The 26967-nt window shown below is 45.2% G+C and overlaps 1 protein-coding gene across 1 annotated transcript in view; it reads left to right on the forward strand.

Moving 5' to 3' along the window:
• RASL10B (RAS like family 10 member B) overlaps window positions 1-26967 on the forward strand; it is a 230769-nt gene that overhangs the window by 166020 nt on the left and 37782 nt on the right. The window contains exons 2-3 of the mRNA XM_069757266.1: window positions 914-1341; window positions 14586-14932. Coding sequence (XP_069613367.1) covers window positions 14717-14932 — 216 coding nt within the window. The 5' untranslated portion in view covers window positions 914-1341; window positions 14586-14716. The remainder of the gene's footprint in view (window positions 1-913; window positions 1342-14585; window positions 14933-26967) is intronic.

The following is a 26967-nucleotide window of genomic DNA, read 5'->3' on the forward strand; positions in this document are numbered from 1 at the left end:
TTGTAAAAATGAGAAATTGCTGGTCAACTTTTAACCCTTATAACTCCCTAACAAAAAAAAATTTTGTTTCCAAAATTGTGCTGATGTAAAGTAGACATGTGGGAAATGTTATTTATTAACTATTTTTCATGACATATCTCTCTGATTTAAGGGCATAAAAATACAAAGTTTGAAAATTGCAAAATTTTAAAAATTTTCGCCATATTTCCGTTTTTTTTTCATAAATAATCGCAAGTAATATCGAAGAAATGTTACCACTAACATGAAGTACAATATGTCACGAAAAAACAATCTCAGAATCAGCGGGATCCGTTGAAGCGTTCCAGAGTGATAACCTCATAAAGTGACAGTGGTCAGAATTGCAAAAATTGGCTCGGTCATTAAGTACCAAATTGGCTCTGTCACTAAGGGGTTAAACTACAACAAGCAGTCTAGTAAGTGACATCACTGGAATCGGTGTTTTATCAACAGGGGATTATCACTAGAAGACTGGTTGACTTGTGCTGCTCTGTGTAACCCCGCCCCCAGCCACTGTTTGGCAGCTTTCTGCCTATGCACTGTGTACAGAGAAGGCTGCCAGTGGTGTGGGTGGGGCCTTACAAAGCTCAGCATTCAAAGAACTGGTAGATCTGCTGCAGAGAAAACTGTGATTTTATTAAAACTACATTAGCAGCTCAGGGACACATCGCTGAAATTAGGTTCTATTTCTCCATGTAATGCTGCTCTCAGATTACATAGCAAAAAACAGGTGACATATTCCCTTTAAACCGAGTTTGTCAACCCAAACTGACAGTATAAGCTAATTACATATCCTTGTAGGGGATTTCCAGTAAGAAATAATTCACATTCAGTGACTAGTTGCATGTCTATAGTTGTTGCTTAAATTTAAAATGATATTTTTTTCCCTCCTCAGCACGAACCTTTGGTCCTTCAGCATTTTTGGCCTCTTTCCTGTTCCATCCGTATATATATGAAGTATTAATTTATCTGATAGATCCATATGTGACGATCAGCCTGCAAGGAAGAAAAGGAAAAAAATCTTTCTGACACTCAGTGTCAAAAGTGTAAGGAGAAATGGAAAAGGTATTTCACGGTTATATTACAGGACTGCACTACTATGCAAAAGTAGTGGTGTAAAAGACTTCTTAAGATTTCTTGATGATCTGCTGTCTCATACTGAAAATTTCCTGTATGATATTCTACATTGCTTTTAAACTGGAGAAAATCGTGTACTCACTTGACCGCAAGATCCTTTGCCATATTTGATAAGGATTTCTGAAAGTCATTCATCTGCTGACCATCTTGGATTATTGTCAATAGTTCACAGTAATATTTGCAATGGTGAGACCACAATTTAATTTTATATTTGTATATTTATTTTGTTTAACTTGAATAAATTGTCGATCAGATCTGTACATGGAAATCATTCAGGACCAAAAACTCATAATGGATCCCTTTTCCATTAACACCTACACCAAATGTAGTTTACCACCATGTCAGTTTCCACTGTTCCTGTTTTATGTCTAAAGACCTTGGTCTATCCGTACACCGTGTTCCAAATTATTATGCAAATGCTATTGTTTTCAATAATTAGAATGTTATCACCCTCTGTTCTTGTGTAAATACTGATGAAAAAAAGTCATTTAGCATATTGGCTTTTTCCTCATTCTCATCCACCATTTCACCCAGACTATTTTTAAAGGGGCCAACACTATCATTTTTTAGTTTCTTATTATTTATGTAGTTAAAGAATATTTTAGGATTATTTTTACTCTCTCTGGCAATGAGTCTCTCTGTCTCAATCTTTGCTGCCTTGATTTGCTTTTTACAGAATTTATTTAATTTTCTGTATTTATTTAATGTCTCCTCACTACCTACTTTCTTTTATTCTCTAAATACTTTCTTTTTGTCACTTATTGCGCCCCTTACAGCTCTATTAAGCCATATTGGTTTCCCCCTAATTCTAGTATGTTTATTCCCATACGGTATATACTGTGCACAGGTCCCATCCAGGATGCTAATAAATGTCTCCCATTTTCTTTGTGTATTTTTGTGTCTCAGGATATCGTCCCAGTTAATTGCACCAAGATCATCTCTCATCTCTCATCTGTTGGAAATTTGCCCTCCTAAAATTTAGTGTCCTTGTAAGCCCTCTACTACAAATCTTATTAAAGGATACATGAAAACTTATTATTTTGTGATCACTATTCCCCAAGTGACCCTCAACCCTTACATTTGCTATGCGGTCTGGCCTGTTGGTTAATATTAGGTCTAGCAGTGCCCCCCTTCTTGTTGGGTCCTGAACCAGTTGGGAAAGGTAATTGTCTCTCATAGTTGTCAAAAACCGATTACCTTTGCTGGAACTGCAGGTTTCTGTACCCCAATCTATTTCAGGGTAGTTGAAGTCCCCCATAATAATGACTTCTCCTTGAGTCGCAGCTTCATCTATTTGCTTTACGAGGATATTCTCCATTGCTTCCATTATTTTTGGAGATTTATAACAGACCCCTATCAGTAATTTATTATTTTTCCCCCTCCCCTTATCTCCACCCTTCGCTCCATACACCTCGCACACACGGCTCCACTACATCCACACTGTAAACCTCTCCTGACCCCACACATAAACTTCCCCTCATCCAGCATCAAGACAACCAGCACAGCAGAGTCCTGCATGCATACACCAAGGCCACTGATCATGTGACCCTTGACTCCTCCCCTCCTGTGACCTCATCACAGTTCCTGTGTGCACAGAAACCAGAACAGCCTTCTTTGAGCAGCCCAAGCAGATGCAGGAGAGTAGCAGCTTCAGGACCTGTGATGATGTCACGATCATGTGACCGGTCACATGAGGCGGGGAGGGCTGGAAGGAAGGATTCAGGATGCAAATTTAGTCACTATAGCGGCAGAATCTGCCTCCCTCTCTCTCCATTGAAGGCAATGCCGCTTGAGGCAAAGTACTCAACTTGCCACATGGTAGCGACGCCCCTGACAGTTGTTGTAGAGATGTGTCTGCTGCTAGAACTCTGTGTGGCATTGACCCTGGTCTCTAATCTGAGCTGCTGTTAACCTGCGATTTCTGAGGCTGGTGACTCGGATAAACTTATCCTCAGAAGCAAAGGTGACTCTTGGTCTTCCTTTCCTGGGGCGGTCCCCATGTGAGCTAGTTTCTTTGTAGCGCTTGATGGTTTTTGCAACTGCACTTGGGGACACTTTCAAAGTTTTCCCAATTTTTCAGACTGACTGACCTTCATTTCTTAAAGTAATGATGGACACTCATTTTTCTTTACTTAGCTGCTTTTTTCTTGACATATTACAAATTCTAACAGTCTATTCAGTAGGACCTTCAGCTGTGTATCCACCAGACTTCTGCTCAACACAACTGATGGTCCCAACCCCATTTATAAGGCAAGAAATCCCACTTATTAAACCTGACAGGGCACACCTGTGAAGTGAAAACCATTTCCGGTGACTACCTCTTGAAGCTCATCAAGAGAATGCCAAGAGTGTGCAAAGCAGTCATCAAAGCAAAAGGTGGCTACTTTGAAGAACCTAGAATATAAGACATAATTTCAGTTGTTTCACACTTTTTTGTTAAGTATATAATTCCACATGTGTTAATTCACAGTTTTGATGCCTTTGGTGTGAATCTACAATTTTCATAGTCATGAAAATACAGAAAAATCTTTAAACGAGAAGGTGTATCCAAACTTCTGGTCTGTACTGTATCTTCCTTTGTCCTGGTTCAAAGTGCTAGTAGTAGACTATTATCTTCTTGGAGTTCTCTTGGAGGATTGTTGACGTGATCTCTCTTGTGTCTTCTCAAGCTAAGTGTATTCCCCCGTTTCTCTACCTGTGTTATCATTAGTTGTAGTGGGGGCTGACTAACGCACACCCTGTCCCCCCCATCTAGGGCATTTTGTTAGGGGCAGTCACGGATTAGGCTCCTGCTCGGTGATAGGTATGGAACCTATGTAGGGATATTAGGGGAGTCAGAGAGTGGTCAGATCTGCCTAGGGGTCTCCACTTCCCCCTTCCCTAGTGCCAAAACTTGATTCTATGAAATATGACTTTTTTTCAACACTAAACTTTCAGCCTGCACAAGAGACAAATCTAGCATGCCAAAATTGCAGCTGGGGTTAAAGCTGAATACTGGTGATCTCAATGGATTGACAAATGATAACCAGGCTATTTTTAGTAGATGCTTTTAACAAAAAGGAGAAATGCAACTCCAAAAACGATTGTAAAATAAAAAACATAAGCAAGTACTGCTTTTTGTGAATAATTGTTATTTATGTTTTAATTCTAAATTATGTATGGAAGTCTAGGGTCTAAATTAATTTTGATATGAGAGTGAATCCATTTTAGGATTTGTAGACTCATGAAGGTGTCATTAGGGATTGTGGTTGTATGACGAATACAAGGGGTCAAGGCATTTGGTCACAATGATTTGAATGCAAACAGTACCTGTAGCTTTTCCGAATCACTCCCATGGCGCCAGAAAGGGTATGCGACAATAACGGTCGACCAGGTGAATATGGTCCCACTTTTAACACATTTAGGCACAGTGAATAAAACAAAAAAAAAGATGAGTGGGACTAACGTGGTCTTTCTCCTAACATATTGAGGAGGCCGTAATGGCACAGCGAATATAAAAATCGTAGAGCAGGACTGCCCCAAGAGAATGCCGTGACGTGGCGGGGTGGCTCAAAGAATTAATCAATTGTTTGCTAAATGTCTCATTTTGATATACAATCAGAAATTAATATGTGCATTTGCATTTTTTGTATTGCGTTCTGACCACAAGCAGCGCTGGCTTCTCCCCTTTTGTGTTTAGCATAGCCATTGTAGCAGTTTGTACTCAGCTGCTCTTGAGGTAGGCACAGGAGGCCGTTTTCATGCAAAGTCCAGGCAAGTTTATTTAACTTCATACATTGCTCTGGGCAAAACAAAGCAGAGCCTTGTCAGGCACAAAGTGAAAACAAACTGAAAACAAATATTCCATATGGTATTCCGGGTCCGCCCGTTCAGGTCAGTGCCTTTTGCAACACACACTGAAGGTGAACACGAACTGCAAGTAAATAGTACATATAGCAGTGCGGGTCTGCCCGCTCAGGTCAGTGTATTTAGGAACACATACTGGAGGTCTCCACACCTCTAGCCACAGACACTAAATCAGAGATTCGGCCTCCTTTTTATCTGCCAAACTCACACCACGCCCCTGGGTGTTGGGATATGTGAGTGGTCATTCCCACCCATCTCTTATGACCGCTCATAAAACCCGGCCCTAGAATGGCCAAATAACTCTCTCAGTACTATATGTGCCAGAGCATGCTTCCGAGCTCACATCACTGCAGCTAACAGCCGTGATGACACATATCTCCCCTCAAAGACTCATCCGGCGGCAATGTTACATACATCACTGAAGGGGTGCTTAATTGTCTCCTGTCCAAATCGCACATCACCACCTGTGTGCTCGACCCCATCCCAAAGCCACCTCCTCCCCAACCTCACCACCGCACTTATCCCATCCCTAACCCACCTCTTCAACCTATCACTATCTTCTGGCACCTTCCCTTCTGCTTTCAAACATGCCACAATCACGCATATCCTTAAAAAGCCAACCCTCGATCCAACTGCTATGTCCAGCTATCGCCTAATATCACTGCTCCCATTCGCTTCCAAACTCCTGGAGCAGCACGTCCACTCTGAACTTTCCTCCCACCTCTCATCTAACTTGCTCTTTGACAATCTACAATCTGGTTTCCGCCCCATCACTCAACTGAGACAGCCCTGACCAAAATCACTAACGACCTACTTACCGCGAAAGCTAATGGACAATACTCTGTACTCCTCCTTCTAGACCTGTCCTCTGCTTTCGACATGGTTGACCACTGCCTCTTACTACAAATTTTCTCATCCTTTGGCATCAAAGACCTCGCCCTATCCTGGATCTCCTCGTACCTTTCCAACCGCACATTCAGCGTCTCCCACTCCCACACTACCTCCTCATCCCACCCTCTCTCTGTTGGAGTCCCCCAAGGCTCTGTTCTAGGACCCCTATTCTTCTCCATCTATACACTTGGCTTGGGACAACTCATAAAGTCCCATGGATTCCAGTACCACCTCTATGCTGATGACTCAGATCTACCTCTCTGGCCCAGGCATCACTGCTCTGCTATCCAGAATCCCAGAGTGCCTATCAGCCATATCCTCCTTCTTCTCCTCTCGCTTCTTCAAACTCAATGTGGACAAATCTGAACTCATCATCTTTCCTCCATCCCATAGATCTTCCTTACCTGACCTATCTATCGCAATCAATGTCATCATGCTTTCCCCCGTACCGGAAGTCCGCTGCCTCAGAGTAACCTTTGACTCTGCCCAGTCCTTCAAACCGCACATCCAAGCTCTTTCCACCTCCTGTCGCCTCCAGCTCAAAAATATCTCCAGAATCAGTCCTTTCCTCAACCGTCAATCTACTAAAATGCTTGTGCACACCCTCATCATCTCCCGCCTTGACTACAGCAACATCCTTTTCTGTGACCTCCCTGCTAACACCCTTACACCTCTCCAGTCCATTCTTAACTCTGCTGCCCGACTAATTCATCTCTCTCCTCGCTACTCCTCTGCTTCCCCCCTCTGCAAATCTCTTCACTGGCTCCCATTTCCTCAGCGTATCCAGTTCAAATTACTAATACCGCCCTACAAAGCCATCCACAACCTGTCTCCTCCATATATCTCTGAACTAATCTCCCGATATCTTCCCTCACGTGATCTCCGGTCCGCCCAAGACCTCCTTCTCTCCTCCACACTTATTCGCTCCTCATCCAACCACCTCCAAGACTTCTCCCGAATATCCCCATCCTCTGGAATTCTTTGCCCCAACACGTTCACTATCAACCACATTCGGATCCTTCAGACGGAACCTGAAAACCCATCTGTTATGAAAGGCAATTCAGTATCACAATGGACATGGAGGTCAGAGCACATACAGTGATCTGACAATAACCCAAAATAATAGAACGAGCTCTGAGACGTGGGAACTCTGCAGACCGCAATCCCTAATCCTCTCCAAACACAACTAGAGGCAGCCGTGGATTGCGCCTAACGCTCCCTATGCAACTCGGCACAGGCTGAGAAACTAACTAGCCTGAAGATAGAAAAAATAAGCCTACCTTGCCTCAGAGAAATACCCCAAAGGAAAAGGCAGCCCCCCACATATAATGACTGTGAGTAAGATGAAAAGACAAACGTAGGGATGAAATAGATTCAGCAAAGTGAGGCCCGATATTCTTAGACAGAACGAGGATAGGAAAGATAACTTTGCGGTCTACACAAAACCCTAAAGAAAACCACGCAAAGGGGCAAAAACTAACGGCACGGAGGTACACCCTTTGCGTCCCAGAGCTTCCAGCAAAACTAATAGACAAGCTGGACAGAAAAAATAGCAACAAATAGCAAAGAAGCACTTAGCTATGCAGAGCAGCAGGCCACAGGAATGATCCAGAGAAACACAAGTCCAACACTGGAACATTGACAGGAAGCATGAATCAAAGCATTATGTGGGGTTAAGTAGAGAAGCACCTAACGACCTCACCAGATCACCTGAGGGAGGAAACTCAGAAGCAGCAGTACCAGTTTCCTCCACAAACGGAAGCTCCCAGAGAGAATCAGCCAAAGTACCACTTGTGACCACAGGAGAGAGCTCTGTCACAGAATTCACAACAGTACCCCCCCCTTGAGGAGGGGTCACCGAACCCTCACCAGAGCCCCCAGGCCGACCAGGATGAGCCACATGAAAGGCACGAACAAGATCGGGAGCATGGATATCAGAGGCAAAAACCCAGGAATTATCCTCCTGAGCATAACCCTTCCATTTAACCAGATACTGGAGTTTCCGTCTTGAAACACGAGAATCCAAAATCTTCTCCACAATATACTCCAATTCCCCCTCCACCAAAACCGGGGCAGGAGGGTCAACAGATGGAGCCATAGGTGCCACGTATCTCCGCAACAATGACCTATGGAAGACGTTATGTATGAAAAAAGAATCTGGGAGGGTCAGACGAAAAGACACAGGATTAATAACCTCAGAAATCCTATAAGGACCAATGAAACGAGGTTTAAACTTCGGAGGGGAAACCTTCATAGGAATATGACGAGAAGATAACCAAACCAGATTCCCAACACGAAGTCGGGGACCCACACGGCGTCTGCGATTAGCGAAACGTTGAGCCTTCTCCTGGGACAAGGTCAAATTGTCCACTACATGAGTCCAAATCTGCTGCAACCTGTCCACCACAGTATCCACACCAGGACAGTCCGAAGACTCAACCTGTCCTGAAGAGAAACGAGGATGGAACCCAGAATTGCAGAAAAATGGCGAAACCAAGGTAGCCGAGCTAGCCCGATTATTAAGGGCGAACTCAGCCAAAGGCAAAAAGGACACCCAGTCATCCTGATCGGCAGAAACAAAGCATCTCAGATAGGTTTCCAAGGTCTGATTGGTTCGTTCGGTCTGGCCATTAGTCTGAGGATGAAAAGCCGAGGAAAAAGACAAGTCAATGCCCATCCTACCACAAAAGGCTCGCCAAAACCTCGAAACAAACTGGGAACCTCTGTCAGAAACGATATTCTCTGGAATGCCATGCAAACGAACCACATGCTGGAAGAACAATGGCACCAAATCAGAGGAGGAAGGCAACTTGGACAAGGGTACCAGATGGACCATCTTAGAAAAGCGATCACAGACCACCCAAATGACTGACATCTTTTGAGAGACGGGAAGATCTGAAATAAAATCCATAGAGATATGTGTCCAAGGTCTCTTCGGGACCGGCAAGGGCAAAAGCAACCCACTGGCACGAGAACAGCAGGGCTTAGCCCGAGCACAAATCCCACAGGACTGCACAAAAGAACGCACATCCCGCGACAGAGACGGCCACCAAAAGGATCTAGCCACTAACTCTCTGGTACCAAAGATTCCAGGATGACCAGCCAACACCGAACAATGAACCTCAGAGATCACTTTATTTGTCCACCTATCCGGGACAAACAGTTTCTCCGCTGGACAACGATCAGGTTTATTAGCCTGAAATTTTTGCAGCACCCGCCGTAAATCAGGGGAGATGGCAGACACAATTACTCCTTCCTTGAGGATACCCGCCGGCTCAGATAAACCCGGAGAGTCGGGCACAAAACTCCTAGACAGAACATCCGCCTTCACATTTTTAGAGCCCGGAAGGTACGAAATCACAAATTCAAAACGGGCAAAAAACAGCGACCAACGAGCCTGTCTAGGATTCAAACGCTTAGCAGACTCGAGATAAGTCAGGTTCTTATGATCAGTCAATACCACCACGCGATGCTTAGCTCCTTCAAGCCAATGACACCACTCCTCGAATGCCCACTTCATGGCCAGCAACTCTCGGTTGCCCACATCATAATTCCGCTCAGCAGGCGAAAACTTCCTAGGAAAAAAAAGCGCATGGTTTCATCACTGAACAATCAGAACCTCTCTGCGACAAAACAGCCCCTGCTCCAATCTCAGAAGCATCAACCTCGACCTGGAACGGAAGAGAAACATCTGGTTGACACAACACAGGGGCAGAAGAAAAACGACCCTTCAACTCTTGAAAAGCTTCCACAGCAGCAGAAGACCAATTGAACAAATCAGCACCCTTCTTGGTCAAATCGGTCAATGGTTTGGCAATACTAGAAAAATTGCAGATGAAGCGACGATAAAAATTAGCAAAGCCCAGGAACTTTTGCAGACTTTTCAGAGATGTCGGCTGAGTCCAATCATGGATGGCTTGGACCTTAACAGGATCCATCTCGATAGTAGAAGGGGAAAAGATGAACCCCAAAAATGAAACCTTCTGCACACCAAATAGACACTTTGATCCCTTCACAAACAAAGAGTTAGCACGCAGGACCTGAAAAATCGTTCTGACCTGTTTCACATGAGACTCCCAATCATCCGAGAAGATCAAAATGTCATCCAAGTACACAATCAGGAATTTATCCAGGTACTCTCGGAAGATGTCATGCATTAAGGACTGAAACACTGATGGAGCATTGGCAAGTCCGAATGGCATCACTAGATACTCAAAATGACCCTCGGGCGTATTAAATGCAGTTTTCCATTCATCGCCTCGCCTGATTCGCACCAGATTATACGCACCACGAAGATCAATCTTGGTGAACCAACTAGCCCCCTTAATCAGAGCAAACAAATCAGATAACAAAGGCAAGGGGTACTGAAATTTAACAGTGATCTTATTAAGAAGGCGATAATCTATACAAGTTCTCAGCGAACCATCCTTTTTGGCTACAAAAAAGAACCCTGCTCCTAATGGCGACGATGACGGGCGAATATGCCCCTTCTCCAGGGATTCCTTCACATAACTGCGCATAGCGGTGTGCTCAGGCACGGATAAATTAAACAGTCGACCTTTTGGGAATTTACCACCAGGAATCAAATTGATAGCACAATCACAATCCCTATGCGGAGGTAGGGCATCGGACTTGGGCTCATCAAATACATCCCGGTAATCAGACAAGAACTCTGGAACCTCAGAAGGGGTGGATGACGAAATTGACAAAAATGGAACATCACCATGTAGCCCCTGACAACCCCAGCTGGACACCGACATGGATTTCCAATCCAATACTGGATTATGGGCTTGTAGCCATGGCAACCCCAACACGACCACATCATGCAGATTATGCAACACCAGAAAGCGAATATCCTCCTGATGTGCAGGAGCCATGCACATGGTCAGCTGGGTCCAGTATTGAGGCTTATTTTTGGCCAAAGGCGTAGCATCAATACCTCTCAATGGAATAGGACACTGCAAGGGCTCCAAGAAAAAGCCACAACGCTTAGCATATTCCAAGTCCATCAAATTCAGAGCAGCGCCTGAATCCACAAACGCCATGACAGAATATGATGACAAAGAGCAGATCAAGGTAACGGACAGAAGAAATTTTGACTGTACCGTACCAATGGTGGCAGACCTAGCGAACCGCTTAGTGCGCTTAGGACAATCAGAGATAGCATGAGTGGAATCACCACAGTAGAAACACAGCCCATTCAGACGTCTGTGTTCTTGCCGTTCAACTCTGGTCAAAGTCCTATCGCACTGCATAGGCTCAGGTTTAAGCTCAGGTAATACCGCCAAATGGTGCACAGATTTACGCTCACGCAAGCGTTGACCGATCTGAATAGCCAAAGACATAGACTCATTCAAACCAGCAGGCATAGGAAATCCCACCATGACATCCTTAAGGGCTTCAGAGAGACCCTTTCTGAACATAGCTGCCAGCGCAGATTCATTCCATTGAGTGAGCACTGACCATTTTCTAAATTTCTGGCAATATACCTCTATCTCATCCTGACCCTGACAAAGAGCCAGCAAATTCTTTTCTGCCTGATCCACTGAATTAGGCTCATCGTACAGCAATCCGAGCGCCAGGAAAAACGCATTGATATTACTTAATGCAGGATCTCCTGGCGCAAGAGAAAATGCCCAGTCCTGAGGGTCGCCGCGCAAAAAAGAAATAATAATCAAAACCTGTTGAACTGGATCACCAGAGGAACGAGGTTTCAAGGCCAGAAATAACTTACAATTATTTTTGAAACTCAGAAACTTAGTTCTATCTCCAAAAAACAAATCAGGAATAGGAATTCTTGGTTCTAACATAGATTTCTGATCAATAGTGTCTTGAATCTTTTGTACTCTTGCCGAGAGCTGATCCACAAATGAAGACAGACTTCTAATGTCCATCGCTACACCTGTGTACTGAACCACCCAAATGTCTAGGGGAAAAAAAAGACAAAACACAAAGCCAAGAAAAAAAAATGGTCTCAGAACTTCTTTTTTCCCTCTATTGAGAATCATTAGTACTTTTGGCTTCCTGTACTGTTATGAAAGGCAATTCAGTATCACAATGGACATGGAGTTCAGAGCACATACAGTGATCTGACAATAACCCAAAATAATAGAACGAGCTCTGAGACGTGGGAACTCTGCAGACCGCAATCCCTAATCCTCTCCAAACACAACAAACGTAGGGATTTAATAGATTCAGCAAAGTGAGGCCCGATATTCTAGACAGAACGAGGATAGGAAAGATAACTTTGCGGTCTACACAAAACCCTAAAGAAAACCACGCAAAGGGGCAAAAAGACCCTCCGTACCGAACTAACGGCACGGAGGTACACCCTTTGCGTCCCAGAGCTTCCAGCAAAACAAATAGACAAGCTGGACAGAAAAAATAGCAACAAATAGCAAAGAAGCACTTAGCTATGCAGAGCAGCAGGCCACAGGAATGATCCAGAGAAACACAAGTCCAACACTGGAACATTGACAGGAAGCATGAATCAAAGCATTAGGTGGGGTTAAGTAGAGAAGCACCTAACGACCTCACCAGATCACCTGAGGGAGGAAACTCAGAAGCAGCAGTACCAGTTTTCTCCACAAACGGAAGCTCCCAGAGAGAATCAGCCAAAGTACCACTTGTGACCACAGGAGGGAGCTCTGCCACAGAATTCACAACACCCATCTCTTCAGGAAAGCCTACAGCCTACACTGACCCCGCTACCGCCTCATCACTATCGAAGCTACCGCCTCACCAACACCAGAGCTCCTGCAACCCTCAACCTACTATCTCCTTCCCCATAATCCTGTAGAATGTAAGCCCGCAAGGGCAGGGTCCTCGCCCCTCGGTATCATTCTGTCATTGTTAGTTTGTTTACTGTAAGTGATATCTGTAACTTGTATGTAACCCCTTCTCATGTAACGCACCATGGAATCAATGGTGCTATATAAATAAATAATAATAATACTCTCCTCCTCTGCCCAAAGCCAGGGGGGCTTGGCACCTAATGCCAACAAACAGTGGATCCTCGATAGAGTGTCAGCATTGCCATGCCGGTTCTCTTGTCTATGCTCCACATGGAAGTTAAAATCCTGAAGTGCTAGAAACCATCTAGTCACTCGGACATTGTTCCCTTTCTTTTCCCTCATCCACTTCAGTGGGGCATGGTCTGACACTAGTCTGAACTTCCTGCCTAAGAGATAGTACCGTAGAGAGTCCAACGCTCACTTGAGGCAAAACATTTCTTCTCCACTATGGAATAGTTTTTCTCGCAGGATAGCAACTTCTGGCTAAGATACATGATGGGGTGCTTTTCCCCGTTCACCTCTTGAGATAAGAAAGCACCCAGCCGGACATCCGACACGTCTGTCTGGACCACAAACTCCTTGGAGAAATCAGGTGCTACCAGCACCAGCTGTTTGCACAGGGCCAGCTTCAGTTCCTAGAAGGCCGTCTCAGCTTCTGGGGATCACTTAGCCATAGCTGACTTTGTCCCTTTAAGGAGGTCTGTCAGAGAGGCAGCTACCATGGCAAAGTTTGAGATAAACCAGCAGTAATAGCCTACAATACCCAGTACCCAGGAATGCCCTGAATTGCTGCTTTGAGAGGGGTTGTGGCCAGCCCTGGATCGCCTCAACTTTATCTGGGGCTTTATTTCGCCCCTGCCTACAACATAGCCCAAGTATCCATAGCCAAGGCACACTTCTTCGGGTTTTTGGAAAACCCCGCCTTCCATAGAGCATCAAATATTGCCTGGACCTTGCTAAGATACCAAATATGTATACTTTTATTCTTTATGTATTTTTCATGCAAATAATTGTTTATGGATACAATATCTTTTTATTTTTTATTATTATTTTATTTTTAAAATAGTTTTACTTTAAAAAAAAAATTAACTTTTTTTTTTTAAACTTTTTTACATTGTCCCACTATGGGACTATCATTTCTGCAGCCTGAACGCTTGTACAACATGGGGATGCGGCAGCATCCCTGTGCTGTACAAACTGTCAGCTCTGCACTGGCAAAGAAAGTTGCTGATCATGCACTGCACATGATCAGCAACTTTCCTATCTCTGGTGACCCGGATGTTGTCATGACCACATTCGATTCACCGTGGCAACTATCAGGAACCAGTGTCATGCCGCAGGGTCTCCAATCCAAGGGCACAAAGGCTGTCATCCCTCTGCTGGGTCCCAGAATGCTGCAATCACGTTCAATTGCAGCATTTAGGGGGTTAAAGTTCCGGGAGCGGTGCGTAACCGCTCCTGACACTTAGCACTGGGTGTCAGTTGTCAGAATGAGCTGACAATGGGCGGCGATCGCCCGCGCACAGCATTTGTGCGCAGGCAATTGCGATAACATAATAATATGTCCCTGGTCAAATAAGCCCAGGGTCGCACAAGGATGGATTATTATTGTCAGAAAGGGGTTAAAGAAAAGCCACAAAGCTGATTTATTCACTAAAGATATCACTTTAGTCTCTATTACAGCTCCATTACAGCCATGTATTTTCTTTATATGCAACTCAATGCCCCAAACTTTTTTTTATTTGGACATAGTTAGAAGTAAACTCATAAAGTGCATTTTATTATAAGGTGTTATGCAAACAACTACAATAGTTCTACACTTGCATTTTAAAAAACTTGATTAAATGCAACTTTTTCACTTTAGTATAGTGATGCTTTTGTTTCTTATTGCTTGTGCAGCCTCCTTTTCTCCAAGGAGATGCTTCCTGAATGTGGCTGAGCCTGCAGCCTCTGGAATATGCCTCAGTGCAACCATCTTGCCAACGCCACGGACCGTGTGAGGGAATTACCCACCACCGGCCCAGGGAGGCATGGTGACGACCTTCAAGATTGCGGTACTTGGGGCCCAAGGAGTGGGGAAAAGTGCAATTGTGCATCAGTTCATGTACAACGAGTTCAACGAGAACTGTGTTCCCACCAAATCTCGACGTGTCTTCCTACCAGCTGTTGTCATGAATGGCCATGTCCACGAGCTTCAAATAATGGACTTCCCTCCCATATCATCTTTTCCAGTCAACACCTTACAAGTAAGTATGATTACATGGGTTAGTAACAGACCTACATTTTGGGGGTTTCTTAATTATTGTCTTATACACTTTAATTGGCATTTGCCAATCACAGTCGAAATTGAAACCAAAATATCGATGTTGGTGGCTTGAAAGATTATCCTCATATTACAAAGTGATAACTATAATATGCCATCACTTTATGATTGATGGGGTAAAATCACTGAGAACCCCACCAATCCTACGAATTGGTCGTAGCACATGAATGGAGGCTGTGCTACAGTAAATGGTTAAGAGTGTTACCTTACAGGAAAACGCAATGAAGGGAACACATCCTTAAATAAGCGATACACCTCCTTCATTCTCTGGGTTGGATGGAGTCCTAAAGCTTGAATCCCCAATGATCATAACGTGGTGACATATTTTAGTAATTTCTAAGTATTCTTTTAATTGTGTTTGTTTCATTTTTGTGTATTAATTTATTACCTACCGTACTTGAGGTGGTACAGCTCCAGAAGAGTATTATGCATGATTCCTATTAGTTACAATAGGACCTGTGCATGATGCTCTCCACGTGTTGCACTTTTACGTGAGCAAATGTACCGCCCAGCATGCATCTCCATGTCAGATCATATGGCAGGTTATAATTGGATGTATCATATATTAAATAGTTCTGAGCCATTTTTTGGAAGATTTTATTTTTCTTGGAAATGTTCAAGAAAGGGATTGATATTGCTAAGTTATAATTTATGACATTTTTTTTCTATTGTTCTAATGTCTTGTATATTGTTTGACACTTTAAAGTCTATAATAAAGTATAATAAGTCTACATACATAGAGTTTTTATTAGTTTTGTATTTTGGGAAATTCTTTATAGTGTTTTAGAGGTCAATGGCATTTTATCGAAAATACTGCAAGCTCAAAGTGAGGTGTTTTTCTAGCATTTATCTACAGAACATAAAAAAAATGAAAAAAGTACAAACAAAATATAAAGGAAGCTGAAAAGTCATCAAAAGCGCTTGAAAAAACCCTCATTGAACCATTTCAAAATTTGGCGATATTTTTCAGGTTTTTTTGCTCCTCGTTTTACTTTCCTGAGACCTGTTTTTTTTTTTACGTCGATGGAGCTGTATGAGGGCTTGCATTTTTTGGCGCACCAAATTAACTTATTTATCCATACCATTTTAGGCTACATATCACATTTTGATTACTCTTTATTGAATTTTTAAAAAAGTTCTGCAACTGAAAAATGGTAATTCTGTTCTTGACTGCGTATGGCCAATAAAGGATCCTTTCCGTAAGGCATCCCCCACCCCCAACTACCTTGCCCCTCTTAACCTCTCCATTTATTACCCAAGAAAACACACCACCACGTTAATTTCTTTTTTGGATAATTTGGCCACAGCGGCCATTTTATTAACAAACAAATACATAAATAACAACATGTAAACAGTAAATATAAAACCTCGAGGGGGGGGCTATTGGAGCTAAAAAATCTGGCTCATAATAGGCAGAGAGCCTACCCAAAATTTTGACCAAAAAACACGTATTTACCCTCAGCCGTAACCACCAGCTCGAGGGCACCATGTAACCCACTTCGGGCAAACCAACCACAAAGCTCCCGAGGTAAACACCCCGTCCAGAGCCCGTACCAAAAGCCAGATCAACCCTATCAGCATCATCACCAACTCCAAGAACCCCACCCCCCGCCAACGCCACTGTGACAATAATACAGAATTCTTGACCTTCAATAAATCAAACAGAAAAGAAAACATAATTTAAAAGACCCCTTCTTTTTTTTTTTTTTTTTTTTTTTTTTTTATATTAAGAATTGACGAACTCGCCGATCTCGACTAAAATACGTTGCCTCATAGTACCACTAAAAACAGGGAGGGTGGGAGGGACTCACTTCGCCCGTCCAAGATGACTGATCTCCCTTTTCCCGCACTTTCCCAAGTCCCCACCTCCCTTTTTTAATAAATCCCCACCCCCAATTCTACTCTCCCAATCCCCGGGCCCCTTTTCTCTTAATTTAAAAAACCTACTGCACTGCTCCCATGGCAACGCAGTCATGTGGGGGCCTCCTTTTAGCTGCGCCCCATACAGCCCCCCCTCTTGACTGCGTATGGCCAATAAAGGATCCTTTCCGTAAGGCATCCCCCACCCCCAACTACCTTGCCCCTCTTAACCTCTCCATTTATTACCCAAGAAAACACACCACCACGTTAATTTCTTTTTTGGATAATTTGGCCACAGCGGCCATTTTATTAACAAACAAATACATAAATAACAACATGTAAACAGTAAATATAAAACCTCGAGGGGGGGGCTCTTGGAGCTAAAAAATCTGGCTCATAATAGGCAGAGAGCCTACCCAAAATTTTGACCAAAAAACACGTATTTACCCTCAGCCGTAACCACCAGCTCGAGGGCACCATGTAACCCACTTCGGGCAAACCAACCACAAAGCTCCCGAGGTAAACACCCCGTCCAGAGCCCGTACCAAAAGCCAGATCAACCCTATCAGCATCATCACCAACTCCAAGAACCCCACCCCCCGCCACACACGAACAGCCCTGACCACCTCAGGCTCGTGAGTGCCCCACCACCGCCAAAGCTCTTTCTACTCCTTCCTGTAGACCGAGCACCCATAAATCCATCCCGATCTCGTTAAGATGCACTCCATCATCCCTCCAGAAATTACCGACCCCGGCCTCTAGCTCGAAATGCCTCACGGCAATACCCCCATTCCGGGACACAAAACTCGCCACCATCCTGTTCAATTTTACCCTGGCTCTGTTAATCCCTTTATGGGAATGGGCCTCCCGCCACGTCTTCCGTGGCACAATGTCCGACCACACTGTCAGCATACCGGGAAAAGATACCCACAGCCTCAACAAGTCGTAACGGATATCCCGAATGAGTTCCCTCACCGGTTTTGCACCCAAATCATTACCCCCCAAGTGAGCCACTAGAATATCCGGGGGGCGATCCAGACGGGCGGCGCGGGAGAATTCCGGCAAGAAACTATGCCACGACATACCACGAGTCCCCATCCAACGGATGATCACTGCCTCCCGGCCGAAACCCAGTTGCCTACCATTCGCGCGCGCATCGGCCCGGAGGGCGCCCCAATATACGAAAGAGTGTCCGACAATCCACGCCAAAAGAGGGGCACGACCTGAAAAAACACAACCACAATTAACAATCCGCAAAATACGCACTTCTTCACCCAGCATTGTTGATTTAATGCCGCACATAAGACAGGTAACGATTAGAACTCCACCTGCCTATTTTCTTGATCACCTCCGGCCCGAGGCCCAAACCATCGGCCTCAGACACGGCCCCAATCCTAAAAGAGTGCGAGCCGAAATTTTCCAGGTTAACACCCAGTAAACCCAAGCCCTTCTTCAAAATGGCTACAAACTGGAAACGTGACAAGAAATCCCCTTCTTGGTGTTGCAACAGAGGGCCTGACCTGACCGATGACAAATTCCAGTATGCCTTTAAGCAGCGTTGCGGACACATCCCGCTACCCGCCACCCTTCCTAGCACTACTTTCTTTCCCCTACCTAGCTGATCCGTCTTTGAACGCCTTATCCAAAAAGCAACTCCCCCTTCCCAAAAAACCACATCTTCCGCCAAAAGACCACCCGACCTGTCCTTGCTCGGGGAAACCAATTCACCCAGACGCAAAGCACCAAAAAACGCTAAAGAAAAGGCCAATCGAAACAGTACCACCTCGAACTGAGATGAACAAATGACGCCCAAGGCCTCCCCTAACCGCTGCAACATCCCAAAAGAAATGGGCCTACGTTTATCAAAAGTCGAATTACCCTTACGAAAACCTTTCAACGCCTGCCGTATAACAAAGTCCTTTGTGACGTCCCTCAATCCTTGCAACTGAAAACCAAAAGCCAAACCTGCTATAAACTTGTTTAACCTAGACACGGACCAACCCCACTCCACGATCTTACCTACCAGTGCCAATAACGCCATTGCCCTGTCGCTATCTGACTCAGCCGAGCCGCATTGAAACAACCAACTTTCCCACATGGCCCATGACGCCGCATAATCTGACCATGTCCTGTTTGACACCGAGGCTTGGATCAATCGGCCTCCCCTTCCGTAACCACCTGCCACAGATGCAAAGGACATGCTGCTCCTGCCGCCTCCGAATCTGGAGCCAAATCCCGGAATGGATCCCACTGCAAACGAGACAAAGCATCAGCTATATTGTTCTGAACTCCTGGCACGTGCACCGCCGAAATCCATGCATTCAACTCCAAGCATCTCAAGACCAACTCCCTGACCAGCCTAATTACTGGGGGGGAAGAAGAAGATAGGCTGTTAATCACGGACACCACGCTCGAGTTATCGCAATGAAAACGTACTCGCCGGTCACGAAAGCTGTCACCCCAAACAAACACTGACACTACAATCGGGAACAACTCCAACAATGCCAAATTCTTGGTAAGCCCCTTCTTTCGCCAATCCTCTGGCCACACCCCGACGCTCCATTTTCTTCCACAGTAGGCCCCATAACCAACTCCCCCTGCTGCGTCTGTGTAGATCTCGCAATCAAAAGCATTCAGATCCTCCTGCTGAATAAGCGACCTGCCGTTATAGCCTTCCAAAAAACGTTGCCAAACAAGAAGGTCATCCTTATGCTCTCTACCCAAACGAATAAAATGATGAGCCGACCGGACTCCAGCCGTCGCCCTGGACAATCTGCGGCAAAATATCCTGCCCATTGGCATAATACGACAAGCAAAATTCAGGCGGCCCAGCAGCGACTGCAACTCCTTCAATGAAGTCTTCCGCAATTTTCCAATCCGACTCACCTCTTGCTTAAGCAACTCCAACTTATCATCCGGCAACCTACACTCCATTTTTTCAGAATCAATGAGAATCCCTAAGAAACTCAGGACCGTGCAGGGGCCCTCCGTTTTTTTCTGTGCCAAAGGAACACCAAACTGTCCGGCCACCCATTCCATGGTCCCAAGTAAATGACCGCACACTGCTGAATCCGGTGGACCAACAAACAAAAAGTCATCCAAGTAGTGAATGACAGAAGGAACGGCCGATACGTCTCTCACTACCCACTCCAAAAAGGTACTGAAAGTCTCAAACAATGCACAGGAAATCGAACATCCCATAGGCAAACACCTATCCAAGTAAAAACTGCCCTCCCACCAACAACCTAACAGAGGAATGCTCTGCGGATGCACCGGCAAGAGCCTAAAGGCCGACTCGATGTCCGTTTTTGCCAGCAATGCTCCAGGCCCGTACATTCGCACCCACCGAACAGCCGCATCAAACGATGTGTAAACAACGGAGCACAACTCCTCCGCAATCCCATCATTAACTGAGGATCCTTTGGGATACGAAAGATGCTGAATTAACCGGAACTTGTTCGGCTCCTTCTTGGGCACCACCCCAAGCGGGGAAACAATTACGCCAGCCATGGGCAACGAACTAAAAGGCCCCGCCATTCTTCCCAGTTCAACCTCTTTTGCCAATTTAGCCGAAACAACCTCCGCATGCAAGCTAGCTGATCTCAAATTTTTTGTAGAAAAAGGAACAACATGCGTCGGGTGAGGGATCTTAAACCCCTCAAGAAAACCGTCCCTAATAACCTCCGCCTTTTTAACATCCGGGTATCTACTTAGATAGGGGGCCATCTTTTGAACCCTCACCGGAGTCACCCCCTTGACCGCCACCCACTGATGGCTTACCACGTGATTTCTTGAAACACTTAGCGGCTCCGTGAGAGGCCCCGTTGCAGTGGGAGCACACGTGTTTAAATTTACAAGTGGTGCCATACTTGCACTGGCCCTCATTAAACTGCCAGCATGTCCCAGATTTTTCCTTTGAACCCTGAGACCCGTGTCCTCCACTTTGTCCTGACTGCTGACTGCTACCCCCCCCCCCCTGAAAGGACTGCCCATAACGCACCGGAGCCATCACCTTCAACCACAACCCGATGTCTTTTTGGTCCCACCTTATCTCCGGCTTCACTGCTTTTCGCTGCCTGAACTGTTCATCGTATCTCAGCCAAGCCTGGCCCCCGTAGGTACGATGCGCTTCCCCAATAGCATCCAAATAACAAAACAGGCCTGAGCAATTCTCGGGGAATTTCTCCCCTATAACACTCGCTAGAATGGCAAAGGCCTGCTGCCAGTTAACGAACGTCTGAGGAATAAGGCGCCAACGCCTCTTTTCTTCCTCCTCCTTTTTGCTGTCGTCTTTCTTTCCTTTATCCAAGTTAAATTTTTCTAAAGGAAGGAGAGAGAAAATCTCTACGTATTCATCTTACCAAATCCTTTCCCTGACCTCCTTCTTCAAATGGGCCCCCAGCGGACCCTCAAAACACACATATACCTCGCCTTTTGCCCTGTCGTCTAACTTAATGGTATCACCTTTTCCCGTTTCCGTTTGCACCGACACCGACACCCCCGCCGCAGAAACAGGCGGCCCACTACCCGAGCTCGCAATCTCGCTCGAACCCCCTGCTACGCCCCCGGCAACCGACACCCAGGCCCCAGCGGGCGACGATCCCACACTATTAGCAACTGAGCTACCATCCAATCTACGCAACATCTGCGACATACCCGCTAAAAGTTCTCTAACCCCTGGAACCTCATTACTGCCCCCACCCCGCTCCACTACACCCGAAACACCCGGCACTGGGGAAAGACTGGACATGTACTCACGTGGCTGCGCAGGTGCTGTGTCCCCACCAGCCGTGCTTCCTGAATCCTGCTGGTCCATTTCGTCGCGATGTTCGTTCCCGGAATCATCGCTGCCGCTCATCTGCCCCAGGCCCGCGCCCCTGGCCTCCACGTCACCAGGGGGGACCGAGACTGGCGAAGGCGACCGGTCCCTCGACCTCCTGCTGGATCTGGATCTGTCCGGCTCCGTGAGTCCTCTGTTTCCTGACGCTGGACTGTCTCCTCTGGACGCTGCTCCTGCGGCGTGACCGCAACCTGCTCCTTGCCGTGATGCCGCCGCTGTCCTGCCCGATAATCTGCTCTGCTGTCCTGTCGCAGAGCCAGGTGCACTGGGGGGATGGGATCCGGGTGCACCCGCCGCCATTGCACCCGCCGCGATACTCCCCGGCTCCTGCCTCGTGGATGCTGCCGCCGCCGCTGGGCTCCTCCCCCGCCCCGTCGCTTGCGTCGCCGCCACCGCGGGAGGTGCTCCCCGGCGGGTAGAAGCTGCCGTTCTCGGTGCTGCGGCGCCGCCGCGCCCTCTGCTAGGCCGCACCAGAAGTGCGGCCCTGGCATCCTGTGCAGCGCCGGCATCCTGCCACGTCTGCACCGCTCGCCCAGCACCGCGCCGCCTCGCGCCGGCAGGGCCGCCAGGTGGATTCCTGCCGGGGGAGGGGGCGGGCAAGGTGGATCTGCCGCGTCCCCCAGCCCCCGCAGGGTCCCGGGAGGGGCTCCGCGGCCTGCGCCTGCCGCGCGGTGTAGTGTCGGGGGACAGCCTGTCTGGCTGCCTTGTCCGCCTGGTTCTGCTGCCCCGGCTCCTGCTGTCCTGGCTCCCACTGTCTCCGAGCAGCCCTGTGAGCTGCTCCTCCAGCCATCCGGCCCTCCTGGATCTAGCCTCCCGGCGAAGCTGAGCTACCAGGCTGTCCACGGTAGACATGGTATGAGGCTGTGGCAGCAGGTCCACTCACTTCGCCCGTCCAAGATGACTGATCTCCCTTTTCCCGCACTTTCCCAAGCCCCCACCTCCCTTTTTTTAATAAATCCCCACCCCCAATTCTACTCTCCCAATCCCCGGGCCCCTTTTCTCTTAATTTAAAAAACCTACTGCACTGCTCCCATGGCAACGCAGTCATGTGGGGGCCTCCTTTTAGCTGCGCCCCATACAGCCCCCCCTCTTTATTTTCTTTTTTGTGTTTAACATAATTTTTATATAGTTTTATATTTTGATGGATCTGACTTTTATGGACATTACTATAGCAAATGTTTATTGTCTTATATTTTTTCATTTTATTTTTGAAAATGGGTGTGATTTACAATTCTACATTTTTTTATTTTATTTTTTTTTATCAGTACACTTAAAGGAAACCTGTGACAAAAACGCTATAAACATGTAGATATGAGATATGGGGTTATTCTGGAGGTTTCAAATCATGTCATAATTTATTCATAATAGAGTATAACTTGTATAAAGCAAAGAGATCATATAACATTCAAAAGAATAATATCTAAATAGTACTCGATATAAGCAGATATGTGACCCATATATGGAGAATTATATGAGTAAAAAATCTATTTAAGAATATAGGATCAAAATAAATGTATATTTTTTTTATAAATAAAAAAATATATAGCATTTAGTGAAATTATTCCAAATGGGGTAATAAATAACAGCAAAATATAAGAAACAAGTTTGTACAAAAATTAATCAATTCTATAATCAAATTGATACACAAACTATTATACACGTGTATTTAAGTGGGTATTGTATATCACATGAGTCTAATAAGCCCCCAACAATTATCTGTGTTTCCCACCTGGGGAGAAATGGCTAGGTAGAAGATGATAGCCGAAAAATATCAATTTAGGGTATCCCACTAGTGAACAGTTGCAGTACACTGGTTCCGAAATCCACGTGTTTACAACAAACCCAGTTAAAGGGAACCTGTCACCTGAATTTGGCGGGACTGGTTTTGGGTCATATGGGCGGAGTTTTCGGGTGTTTGATTCACCCTTTCCTTACCCGCTGGCTGCATGCTGGCTGCAATATTGGATTGAAGTTCATTCTCTGTCCTCCATAGTACACACCTGCACAAGGCAAGATTGCTTTGCGCAGGCGTGTACTATGGAGGACAGAGAATGAACTTCAATCCAATATTGCAGCCAGCATGCAGCCAGCGGGTAAGGAAAGGGTGAATCAAACACCCGAAAACTCCGCCCATATGACCCAAAACCAGTCCCGCCAAATTCAGGTGACAGAGTCCCTTTAAAAAGTATCAGACAGGTACATAGCTTGTTGCACAAGTGTGTAAAGAGCTGCAAATTGCTATACCATGAAAAGAGTTTGAACACTATAAAGATATCAAAGAAGTATAGTTTCTCCTTGCAGAGATTGACATGCTAAGCATGCTGAGATGAGGAGACTTAAAGCCTCAATGCTCCTCTGGGAAATATGCTAATTATGCAGAACTCTAGTGCCACCTATTGGAAGTAGCAATCCTACAAGTCAATGTCGACCCTTTAAAGAGCCTTGTCACATGACTTAGGATAATAGGCAAACCAGAATCTCAATTTACAGATACTGTGTTTCGGAGTACTGCCCCTCTTCAGTGCAAAGTGGAGATCTGGTTTGGCAGTGTGAGAGGCGTTCGACCGATATCCAAGAAGTGTCGTTTCTCCTTGTGGAGATTGACATGCTAAGCATACCGAGATGAGACTTAAAGCCGCAATGCTTCTCTGGGAAATATGCTAATTATGCAAATTGTCTCTTCAGAGAAGAAGAGAACTAGAACTCTAGTGCCACCTATTGGAAGTAGCAATCCTACAAGTTAATGTTGACCCTTTAACGAGCCTTGTCACATGACTTAGGATAATAGCCAAACCAGAATCTCAATTTGCAGATACTGTGTTTCGGGGTACTGCCCCTCATCAGTGCAAAGTGGAGATCTGGTTTAGCAGTGTGAGAGGCGTCCGACCGATATCCAAGAAGTATTGTTTCTCCTTGCAGAAATTGACATGCTAAGCATGCCGAGATGAGGAGACTTAAAGCCGCAATGCTTCTCTGCGAAATATGCTAATTATACAAATTGCCTCTTCAGAGAGGAAGAGAAAAGGGTTGACAATGACTTTATAGGATTGCTACTTCCAATAGGTTGCACTAGAGTTCTAGTTCTCTTCCTCTCTGAAGAGACAATTTGCATAATTAACACTGTAAAGACAATGACACATCAGCATAAATAAACATAACATTATAGCTACCACCAGTCCCCCTGACGTGCATTTCGCTCTATGGCTTCCTTGGAAAGGGAATAGGTCTCTATGACTGAAGGCCAGAGTCAGCGGGAAATTATAAAGTTAATTTCCTCCCAGCAGCCGGGCTTTCAGTGTTGCAGCTGCAGGAATTCAGAACCCTTTTAACCTGCAGATTAACCCCTTATCTGCCGGATAATAGCATTTTCTGGACATGACCAGTTCTGTTTAAGGTAATTGATCACTCATACTATATACTGAAGTATAGCAGTATATACAGTAGTAGAAATTATGTTCTCAGGAGTCAGTCACTGACAGCAGCATTTAAATGCCTTCACGAGGAGCCTATGGGTTGTAATGGTGCTCGCTGAAGGCAGGCTGTCATCGTAGACAACATGCCTTCAGCATGAGAGAAGGATTTGAGCCAGGGAGCACCACAACTGGGCGAAAAACCAATAGTATTCAAAACAACAATTGAGGTCAGGGGTGCCACTCAATGTATAGCAAGGGAACATGTAAGAAAGGTAAGAGAAGAGACTATGCATATAGGGCGCACACCCAAAAATACAATTAAGTTACAAAAGTGCAAAAATTTATTGAAAAAAGACAGAATACACAATAGGAATAAAAACATGTTAAAATACAATAAGCACACCACTGGTCCCATAGTGAATAATTATATACATACGACCCAAAATATGATGACAAATAACAAAGAGGCAAATATGCACCACTCATATATTGTTGAAACTGTATAGATCAGTGTATGAAGACGACCTAGGGTGTAGAAAATAAAACACCAAAAATACTCCACATATATGGGTGAAGCATGACTCAATACTTGTATAACCAGAACATGACAATATGTAAATGTAGATAAACAAACCAAATCTGGGTGTCCCCAGAGAACAAAGTGCCCCTATATAAATAAAGAGGCAAATACTAACTGTGTGGCCCCAATAAGCCTATTAGAGAGCAAAGAGAAGTGAGTATAGCACTCCCAAAGCGGCAAATATCAGAAGGAGCGTCTGCTGATAAGAAAGCAGCGCTATCAGAGCGGCAAAGGAATGAGCCTGTTAAACAATGTGAGGGACATTTAGAAGTACATGCCCCGCATTTGCTGATAGAATAGAGGCCTATAGCGCAAAGATAGGCCAAAAGGCCAAAGGTGTATTACCCAGTAAAGTCGTCCAGTATGTGGCGTCAGCCATTGGCCGTCAGGAAGTCAGCGGGTAAGGAAAATGGGATTATCCCATTGGATTTTTGCGTCTAAAAATGAGGAATAAAAGAAGGAGTAAGAGGGAATACACGTGCTTCTGGACCTTTATGGTCCCGTTTTCCATCAGATTTGATTTGTCACTATGGGACCAGTGGTGTGCTTATTGTATTTTAACATGTTTTTATTCCTATTGTGTATTCTGTCTTTTTTTCAAAAATTTTTTGCACTTTTGTAACTTAACTGTATTTTTGGGTGTGCGCCCTATATGCATAGTCTCTTCTCTTACCTTTCTAACATGCCTTCAACAGTCACCATTATAACCAATCGGCTCCTTTTGAAGACATTTAAATGCTGCTGTCAGTGACTGATTGCGGCATTTAAATGGTTAAACAGAAGCTATAGCAGCTAGCTCTGGATACATGTTGATAAGCCAAGCTTACATGACCATATTTTCTGCCCGAGTTCTAACTGTGAAACTAACAACACTCACACCAATTTTATTTTTTTCATGAACTAAATCCGTTCATGAAAAAATTGCAGCATGCACTAGTTTCTTCCATATGTCAGAAAGATGAGACTCGCCTATACAAGTCTATGGGTCCACAAGAAAAAAATTGTATCTCACACGGATCATACGGTGTAACACAGCCAGCATTTGCTCGGTATAGAGCAGACTCAGCTTCTGAGCCTGTTCTATATAGCCAACATTCCACCTGTGATGAAGATCTATGCCACAAGTTGTTAGGGGGTTAAAATGCATGAAACACATGGGACCCGATTCCTTAAAGCTTTCACATCAGAATTCTGGCAAAAAAGCTTTGAAATGTCGCTAAATTTTGGTGCAGCTCTGCGTTGCACCTAAATTTTGTGACTTTTGG

This window comes from Ranitomeya imitator, chromosome 3, assembly GCF_032444005.1.
Source record: "Ranitomeya imitator isolate aRanImi1 chromosome 3, aRanImi1.pri, whole genome shotgun sequence".
Lineage (NCBI taxonomy): Eukaryota > Metazoa > Chordata > Amphibia > Anura > Dendrobatidae > Ranitomeya > Ranitomeya imitator.